This window comes from Suillus fuscotomentosus (genome assembly GCF_016647785.1).
Source record: "Suillus fuscotomentosus strain FC203 chromosome Unknown F5891scaffold_648, whole genome shotgun sequence".
Taxonomy (NCBI): domain Eukaryota; kingdom Fungi; phylum Basidiomycota; class Agaricomycetes; order Boletales; family Suillaceae; genus Suillus; species Suillus fuscotomentosus.
In genome coordinates, this window is record NW_024540160.1 from 1 (window position 1) to 10,553 (window position 10,553).

General features: G+C 45.6%; 1 protein-coding gene across 1 annotated transcript; it reads right to left on the bottom strand.

Annotated features, from left to right (window-relative positions):
- Nucleotides 1-396: 396 nt before the first annotated feature.
- Nucleotides 397-814, bottom strand: F5891DRAFT_973458 (uncharacterized protein; the record flags this gene model as incomplete). Its single annotated transcript, XM_041376372.1, has 2 exons — nt 397-610; nt 663-814. 2 exons carry the CDS (start codon nt 812-814, stop codon nt 397-399), a joined length of 366 nt encoding a protein of 121 aa, XP_041216097.1.
- Nucleotides 815-10,553: the final 9,739 nt, after the last annotated feature.

Genomic DNA, 10,553 nt, shown 5'->3' on the forward strand with positions numbered 1-10,553 from the left:
TTGTCGAGCACCTATGATATTGCAAAACCAATTGAAGCACCGACCGATCGTACAAGAACAATCCAGAAGGGTACAGAGAGGTGCGCATGTAAAGAAGCCGTGGATCCCATGCGAGCAGATGATCACAGGACAATGGGCATGATGCCGTTCATGTGGGATCATGTTCAAAGAGAAACCACGGTTTTTTGACCATGTATTACACCAACCAAGTTGTCAAGTGTCACAAGGTTCAAAATGCGTTCAGCAAGGCACATGTGAAGGTGGTCCTAGGCCAAGAGTGAAAGGAGGCTGGGGAACAAACCCATTTGAAACAACTGTTTCGCTTCGCATCGGGAGCATCGGTGCATTGGCAGAAACAGATTATGAGATAATGTATGCCCGTGATGTCAACTACCGTTACCCGTGCGATGCATGACCATGCACATGCCAAAGACCTATTCCCGGGATGATCTCCATTCCAAATGGGATTGCCAGATATGGGCTCTCCTTGACCCCATGCAATAGATATTTGTTGTACTGGCAATTCATGTCATAAAATGTCAAAGCAGTTTCCAATCCTTCAGTGTTGTACCCGAGAGCATTGCAAAGCACGTAGTCCATGTTCATTTGCCTCGTCCCGAAGGTCAGCCATTGTGAACAAAGTCATTCTCAGGAGGTCTCACCTCTCACCCTTTTGAAAATATACCATGGAATGAGGGACAAAGCATCTGTGTCTGGTACACACACATCCACCGATGCTTGTAGCTTCCAGTTTGTGCCGAGATGCATTGGCCTGATTCACCGCCCTGTGGTTGTTGCACTCGGACCTTTGCATTGAATCCGTTGCTACAGCCTAGTGAGCCTTGTACCGTCTTCTACCAACCAAGAACCTAAGGCCGTCTATGAGCCAAACTTCATAGTCCGGATTTGTCAGGTGGAGATGCTCAGCTTTGAAATTTCCATCCATGACCAATGAGCAGCTGTACAGCCATCTTGGCTTCCTTTCATTGTATTCTGTTGGCAGCACAACATTGATCCCAGGGGGCGCAAAATCGTTCAGCAAGGCAAATGTGAATGTGGTCCTAGGCCAGGTGAAAGAGGCTGGGAACAAACCCATTTGAAACAACTGTTTCTCTGCATCGGGAGCATCGGTGCATTGGCAGAAACAGATTATGAGATAATGTATGCCCGTGATGTCAACTACCGTTACCCGTGCGATGCACCCGACGACGGGTATTCCCTTGTGTCCTGACATACCATTGGTGGAAGAGGCGTCCTCATCATTAGTAAATTCCTCGACTACTGGCATATCCACCGAATCATTGTCAAAGACATCCTTTTTCTCCCAATGGATCTCTTCAGGCCCTCCCACGTTCATCGGGCATGGGAGTCCCCTGTGGCTGAGATAGTACTCCATGCCCAATCTCGTCAATGAGCTCTCCTCGAAGAAGTCTCCATTCCATCAACTAGTCTTATGAAATGGCAGTCAGACATGCTGTGTTCAGCAGCACTCACTGCAGAAGATTGGCTTGGAAAAACAGTCATGACACCTATAAGCTCTGTCTCGGTCGCACAACAAACACACCCTGTCTGAATGAGGAGCCTCCCTTGCCATGAACATATCCAGATGATCCTCAGTCCTTTGTTTCCACTCCCTGAGGTAGTTGTTTGGACCCTGGGATGATGGCATCAGCCTGAAACCAGTTGATGGGGATGGAGATGTGGGAACAGACTTGCCTTTGTTTTCTTCCTCTGCCTCTTCATATTTGAGAATGGAATGGGCCCTTGCCCCTCGTGCTCAAAATTGACATTGTAGTCTGGGAACAATTGATGATGCATCATGTCTGAACCTTGCTTGGTTGGAGATTTTGTTGGCAAGGACGAAACAGACTTGCTTGGTTGAGTCTGTTTAACCGGTACCCACCTGGGTTTGAGACCTCAGGTGGTTTTCTTAGGCTTCCATTCCACCAGCTGAGCTGTGCCCCTAGGAGTGCATTCCTTTATTATTCTGTTGCATATTCCAATTTCCTTCATTCACATAACCCACCTTCATCAGACTCAACACAACAATTTCATCCCTCGCATCTTTCAGGTGTACTAAAATTGGTTTTGCAATCACGGAGGCAGGAAGCAGGACCACAAACCCCCCACATTAACATAGGGAGGAGGTGGACTTATTGTTGGGTCATCGACACACTCCGGAAATGGGAGCTGTTGAAAAAGATACAGGATGACACGGGGGTAAAACCGGGATCAACAGAAATGATCCAGCATTATTCGAAGTATTTGAGCGTGTTGATAGAGTCTTTGACAGAGGAAGAAATTCAGGAGGCCGTCAAGATGGCAGAAGAGTGGAACAGTCAGGGTGTTCCTCCTGAGGTGCAGATAGACATCGCCAAAAAGAAAAGTGAGGGCATGGTCCACCACTTCGCCAGTGAGATGTACAAATGGGCTGGAATGAGGGTGTTTGTATTGGCTGCGAGGAAGACAGAAGAGGGCAAGCTGTTGGTGACTGGGTGAGTGGAGTTTCATCGCCCGAACAAGACACGTCTCATGTCCTGAAAGCCATGACTATAACAATGAGTTCGGTGGGGCGGAAAGTTTCACAAAGACCTGTGACTGGCAGGTCATATTGCCCGAGTGGGAGCCATATGTGATGAAATTGTTTGGTAAGAAATGTTCATCAATCTCGGTAGATGATTTACTTCTGACTTATGTGCTGCCAGTAGATGGTGATGGCGAAGATGATTGTGTGGTGCATAAGGCCGGGAGGAAGGATAACACATACATACTGGACATAGGAGACAGCAGTGTCCCCGTCCTCCTGAACTATGACAAAATGGACTCTGGAACCAGAAAGGTGGTGGTCCGAGCATATTTAAATTGGCATTACGGTAGGTGACTTGCATGCCCTTATAAATCTGACATCTGAAATTCAACACAGCAGTGTGCTCTGGGAGACCGAAAGATTTGGTTCCATGGAAAGAACTATCATCCCGACAAGACAAGATGCCACCAAGAAAGTACCTACCTGATGGCACAAAAATTCGGGAGCCCTCGAGGATGAACCGGGAGGAAGCCACAGCCTTGCTCGAATTCTGGTATAACCGACAGGAGTCATCAGATGGTCCCACTCTGAAATTCAACGGGTGGTGGTGCAAGGATCGGGTGGAGCCTCCTGTGAGAGTGGTAGAGTCAGACACTGAAGAGGAATCAACTGTTAGATCATCAAAAGTGAAGAAGACCAAAAAGTCCACAAGGAAATTGTCCCGGGAGAAGAATCGATCACATCAAATGGATGACAATTCCACTGGTAGCACAGATGATGACAGACCTGTCCAGAAAGTATCGCAGCACCAGGTGCAAGTCAGAAAGACACATGATGTTGTTGAAGAATCCTGGGAAGATTTGGAGGCAGACTCTAACAATGATGAGCCTCACAGGTTGCTTGTCAAAGTGAAGCACAAGGAAAAACAGCCAATGCATCATGTCTCAGCAGCTCGCAAGAAATGCCAGCATGAAGACTCATCAGAAGATTTGGAAGTTGAAGAACCTCAAGAGAAGGTGAAACCTCCAGTGAAGAAACCACGGGTGTTGGAGAATCAACAGGTGAAGCAGAATCCTGCTCGCAAGATTGGACCTGCTTCTCGTACTGGTGAAACATCACACTGAGGTCATGTTCAGCAGTCCAGTGACAAAGAGGGTGCCTCAGCCATCCTCCCAAACTCTACTGAGTCTGCATCAGCTCCGGCGCCATCGGGTCAGAGGCCTGCACCTGTGCCAACACAGAATAAGCCAGGCCCAAATAAAAAGAGAGCTAGAGCAGATCCTGATCCAATGGATGCAGGAGATGCATCTCCTGCGAAATGCACAAGAAGTCAGATGAAGACACTGGCACCAGCCAAACGAACTTGCAAAGCAACACGACATTAACTATGACATATTGAGAGTTGGTACATAAAATCACACTATCTTACAATGAGAGCATAATTATATCTATGTATAATCACTGTGTGCTCTCCAATTTTTCGAGGTCCTTCACCAAAATTTCCAGCAGATCCATTATCCCATTGTAGAGATGTAGCAGTCAGGTGATTGAGAGAATGTCTTCTCCCACCTCGGTCACCTGATTCCTCGCCTCGCTGTATGCGCCGAACAACCATGAATTTGCTCTCCTCACCTTCGAGGGAGCATAAGATCTTCCGAGGCTGTCAACTGCGGTTTGCATAATGCAATGCATTTGTTCATCATCTTGAGTTGGATAGATCAGTCATAATCATCTTCATATGAAATCTCACTCACCGTTGGTGTGACCCACAGCATTCAACCTCCGGAGGGCATGAGCCATGGCGGCTTCTGCTTGATGAAGGACATTGGGTGTATGATTTGATGGTCCCAGCTGGGCATTAGAACTCATCACACCTGCAGAGGCATTTGAATCCTCATCTCCCACAAAGTTGGAGCTGGAGCTCAGTGGAATCAAATCAGATTGCACCTGCTGATCTTCCACGCGATCCACAGTAGCAGTGTCATTCCACCCGAGGTCATAAACCTCGTCGATGTCGATAGCTGAGAGACCTTCATCATAATTATAATTATAATATGAGATATGAAAAACTTACAGTTGCAGCTTTGATCCTTGGATACAACATCTCACCCAAGATCATATTCATTGTCAACATTGATGGTAGAGTCTGCTTCCGAAGGTCAGCAAATATATGATCAAGGCAAAAACAACCTTACATGACAATGCCATCATCGCACATCTTGAATCCAAGGCATCCACAGTGGGTGCTTCCCATCTGAGGTCAACTCCTACAGACTCTTGGAGCACCTCACCTGAAGATACATCATTACCATCGGGTGCAAAACCCCACCCAAGGTCATAATCACCACCATCGGGTGCATAATCCCACCCTAGGTCATAACCGGCCTCTAAGTCAACACCGCCTGGCTCAGGTTCAGCATCCCACCTGAGGTCATAACTTACATCCATATCAATGTCGGGGTCGGCAGGAGTGGCAGCTCATTCCTTACTGACCCATTCCTCATTGAACATGGCTAGAAACACATTATGCTACACTCATTTCAGATCATGTGAAACACGAGTTATGATGTACAGGAACATAGTACTATGATTATGTTCCTCAGTCATCTTCCTGTCTCTATCATGTTTGATCTAGTATCACCAAGTTGTTTTATAAATGCTTCGATTGCTCAGTTGCTTGGTCGTTCCAGCCCAGGTTCCTGGTTCACTGAAATTCTTACTGCTTCCTATGAACCGATGTCGAGTTCGAGATTCTGCCCAGTCTTGATTCTGATGTTCTAATTGGTATTGCTTGCATTTTTGCGTGGCACGTGGTCGGGCGAGAAGATGAGAATCATGTCTGTAATCCCTATTCACCATCTGTATCTGGGTCTCCAGGTGATTGCCTTTGGTTGCTCTTTTGCTCGCCTATTGATTCTCTTGTGCTGCTTTAGAATCTTCATGTATGCTTGATCACGATCAAAACTGTATGCAACCTGCTGCTGGTGGTGAATCCAATTTGTCTCAGTCATCATCCCTCATCGGGGCATTTTGATAGTCTCATAGATGTTTAGAGTCTATCTTATGTGACATTCTCTTTGGGTCATATTGTTCAGGGGTCCATCTTGGGCCTCATCAAGTCATTCTTCCTCCTCCACACGTGTTTCACCATCAATACATATCCCGCTATGTTGTTTGCATTTGCGTTGATGTACGCTAGCCTCCGAATCAATGCATTGGGTGTCACATAAACTGTGCGATCTTCCAGAAAGAATGTATATCCAAGTTCTGTCTCGCTTGCGATATCATTGAACTTGCCCTATATGTCACGCTAATTTTCCTTTATTGTCATCACCTGATTTCTACATATCTTTCATACATGCAGGGTTCTTCACAATGTGTGGCTCCTTCTGTGTTCACGGTCCCATACCTCTTTACACATCCACCAAGTCTCTTCGTGAATCTGAGCAATTTTCCTCCGAAAAATTAGCTATAGCCAATGTAAGTAAAATCTTAGGATTGGACACATTATAACGAACCATTCCAGTCATAGTAGTATAAATGTGTTACAAGTAACATCGGCTACTTGGCCCCCCTATCACTTTTCCTTCATCCTTGTCCTCGCCTGCCTCCGGCTCGTACTCCTTTACCGACTATCCGTTGACTGGATCCTCGGGACCGCTCCCGTCCCTCGTCTTCCTCCTATCGCATCAATGTGCACATATGCCTTCGGGCTATGACTCGTCCTGACTCATGCCACCAATGTGGCTTTCCTTATCTGCTCTTATCTCTTATCTGACTCATGCGTGCTGCGCATTGTATCTCTTACTGTTGGTTCATTCCAATGTTTCTCAGTTTCATTCCGCATTCAACCTCCCATCACTAATCAGGCTCTGCTGCCATCATCCATCTTATAAGTCACGTGACATGTGTGTCTCTGATATCTGCTGACTCGACGTCACCAGTCTCAGTCACTACACCGGACCCTTCTGGTTATGTCACGAACATTAGCGGACGACACCCCTTTAGGGCTCCACCTAACAGATCTATTTGAGTGCGTAACAAAATGCCAGACTCGAGAGTCTTGCGTGGGATTTCATCCAGCTGTAGTTGTGAGTTCAAGCCCTTTCCAATATCACATGTGTGACTTACTATCTCCAATACAGAAAATATATTGGTAAGATATTTGATGCTCTGCTGCCCCTCAGGGACTTTTATCTTGAGCTGCAGTATTTCATGTGAAGTTGCAGCCTTTGAATGCAAGATCATTTCTTACCACATTGGAAATGTTGGAGACAAAAGATAAGAAGCCTCACCGCTGAGTCTCCAGATTGAGCACCTCTTCGACAATGTGGGCCTCTTCATGACATTTGGCCTCTTTAAGACAAGCCTCTTGATGCATCTGCCAGGTCTCTTCAGGAATCCGAGGAATTATCCTTCACAATGATAGCTATCATCAGTGCATAAGATTCATAGTCAGACACATTGAAACCGACCATTTCAAGCATAGCGCTATGAATGCCCGACTCCAGAGTCTCGCCTGGGAGGTCATCCAGCTGCAATAGTCAGTCAGAACTCCAACATGACATCTGTGACTCACTGTACCGAACACAGCAAAGAGGCCATCAATATATTTAATGCCCTGCTGCCCTCTGGGACTTGTACCTTGAGCTGTGGTATGTCATGTGAAAAGAAGCCCTCGGAATCTAAGCCCCATGACTCACCGCCTGGATAATGTTGGTGACAAAGGGCAAGAAACCTCGGTGCAAAGTATCCAAGTTGAGTACATGATTGCCACGAATATTGGAGTCAACATCTACAAGAGTACTATTTTTTTTGCGGTTCATGGTGATCCAGACCTACTTGCTTGATGAATATTTGTGGGTAGCACATGGCTAACTTCCTCATACAAGAGATCTGGTAGCTCATCACTAGTAATGGTGTGTTAACTGTAAAAGAAGCGGGGGTGATGGATGCCTGTCTGATAATTATACATTAAATATGTCTAGACTGGCTTTCTGCAACAAAGGGTGTTTCTGTGTACAAAGGGAGCTTATATAAGTGCTTCATTCTCTGGGCCCAGTAGCGTATCAGCCAATAAAAGATTGTTTATCATTTACCGTGTTTATCATTTATCATCCTAACTCTGCTCACACACCAAGTCCCCAACACCTCTGAGTGACAAATACCATTCGAATGTTGACATAATGCAGCCTCTGTCCTCCCCTCCAGGATGTCTACAAGATTGACACTTCTCAAGCTGTGATCGTACATGCGTGCTCTGACTTGCATCATATATTAGTGCATGACTCATGCTCAAGACTATATCATATAGTAAGTGTCTGGAAACGCAGAGGCTGCTCCACAATTGCCATCGACTCCAGGGCACGGTGTTTATGCCAAGACAGTGAATAAGTTTGCATTTGTCCCCACTGCCCCAGTGACGGCATGTTGGAGGGGTCCCCCAGGTCATTGTGTATGTTCCTGATTGATCACACATTCTCATGTCTCACACCAAACTTCTAATGATGAGCCAGTGGTTTTCCGCTAGTGATTGCCTTATATACGCCTGCTCATCAATGCCACAAATGGCAGCGGTGGACATTTATCGCATTCGGGCCCTCTGTCAGCTCATGCAACTTAACCGATGAGCATAGTGATCTTTCCAAACAAACAGCCTTTGTCTCTTTCACTACTTCCTGAAGTTTCTTCAGCAGGAATTTGCCTTTTCTGCCTACTTCAGCTCGCCTACACAGGGTGTGGTCCATTTTGTTTGTGAGCATTTTGTTTGTTGCATTATGCGGATTCTGACATTGTCATGATGAATTCAGTCTTCAGATGCTGCTCTCACAAAGGATCCATTGAGCCAAGGCTCAGCTCGTGCGTTCTGTTGCCAACTCTCACCTGATGTCAATTATAGTTTTCGCCTCTGCTTCCATGATGAAGCAGCCTTATGTCCTTCTCATACTATATCAGCACCCTTCATACTCGCTTTACACCAATGGATCTTCCTGAGGTGGCTAGGTCCTGTTGTGCCCTAGCTTCTGACTACCTCACCTGCACCAAGTCTTACACCCCATACAAATCCATGGGCCATCGGGTGAATGATGATTTAGACCTCGACATTAGTGACATTGATTCTGATGAAATTGACACTGACGAAGATGTCGAGGGTGGCTATGACTGGGTGTTTGCTGATAAAGTCACCATTGAGATGTAGTCTCATGAGGCGCCCAAAGCGAACATTGTACAGACGATGAGATATATACAGAACTGTGAATATTGATGTAGTATTTCTATACTGCATAATTTATATGATGAAAGGCTGATCTGAGAAACAAACTGTCTTATTGGAAGACACTGCACACTCAGTAGATGGTTATGCAGCCACTTCATGAAAGCTCACGAGCCTTTCAGGTTAACGAAATCACTCTGTGTGCGTAGTTACAGTTCTACTGGTCAAATAATTTGGAAGCATGATCAGTGCCATGCTACAAGAGCATCTTCGAAGGGATTTTCGACTATATCTGATTTCAAGCTCCGTATATACTCACTTGGCCCAATTGATATTGATACCATGTTTCCAAGCACTCTTTTGGGAGACCCTGATTTTCAGCCCAGATCCTGGCCCGAATCACATGTGTTATTACTATACACAACTAAAGTGGCAAGGCAAAACACAGAAGATGTCATGGGTATCATTGTACACTTTGTACTAATTCATCTGCTAAACCTTAAATCATCACCACCGTGACAGACAGTTCATAACAGCATCCTATGATGATCACCTACGTCTCTTTGACCATTTCCAAAATCTGGCTCTCGATGCCTCTGTGCACCAATCACCCATCATTTCCGTCTGCATTGTATTGTACCATCCCCATCATCAGACAGTGAGTCTCACATTTTGTTGCATGACCTCACTGTGTGTCTTACGTGCATATATCTGAGCTCAGACATTTACACTACATCCACTGTGGCTTCTCTACATCTCCACACCAGCCCACCATCCAGCATCCTCCACTTTTTTCTGCAGGTTAACCTACAAAAGGTAAGGCATATAGCACTCCCCGTACAAGGGTGAGGGGGCCAGTGTCATCGAATTTCACAGTCGCCAACGTCTCCAGTTGCCTTTTAAGGTCTGGTTGGGAGAGAGACGAGATGGTCCTATCGAAGATGGACACTGTGCAGTCTGTGGATGCAGCGAGGAGGTTATTCCCATTGGAGGTTTCAGCAATATTGAGCATCGGACGCTCAGGCAGGTTCTGATGCGGAAAGATATATTCAGTTTGAGTTCAGGCAACATAGAATAAGACTCACAATGATATTTATACATACACCACTCTTGACATCCTAGGTTTGCACCATCAAGTCAAAACTAGTGACCTTATATGATAAAGGTGAGCATTTGTGTAAGTATGCGCATACAGACCTGACTCTTGCTGCAGCAATGTATCACCATTGTATTGTTTAAGTTCTTGAGCATTTAGCTTGTACAATCGCTTGTCAATGCTCCAGCCACTCAGTGAGTGTGGATGTCATGGCTACATTATGCACACGGCAGTACCTGCTGAGGTGCATGGAAAGTCCACAGTCGCAAACTTCAACATCGCAGTTTGGAAGTTGACCATAGTGAGGACAGCGAGCAAAAATAATGAGACTGAATAGAGAGAGGCTACTGGAGAGCTGCTGCATCAATGATTATAATTGATAAGTCTTAAATATACAAATGAGAATGGTCCGAAGGAAGGTGTTTCAAAGGCATGAACCGAACAATTAAAATAGGACTCGGACTGTACCTTTGAAACACGAACTGTTACTAGAACTATAAATGAGGTTTCCCTCACAACACCTGTGCAAGACAGTGCTGATCCTAAGATGAATACATTTACACTTCATGCGGTATATATGCGAGGTAGACTCGTAACCAGTCTGACTACTATCATAGTGTCAATTTGAGATGGGTGAGAATTTATTGACGCAGGCAGACTGGTCAGTTCAACTTTGGTAGGCGAAGCGAGGAGTTTGAAATTGGCAGATGCCGGTA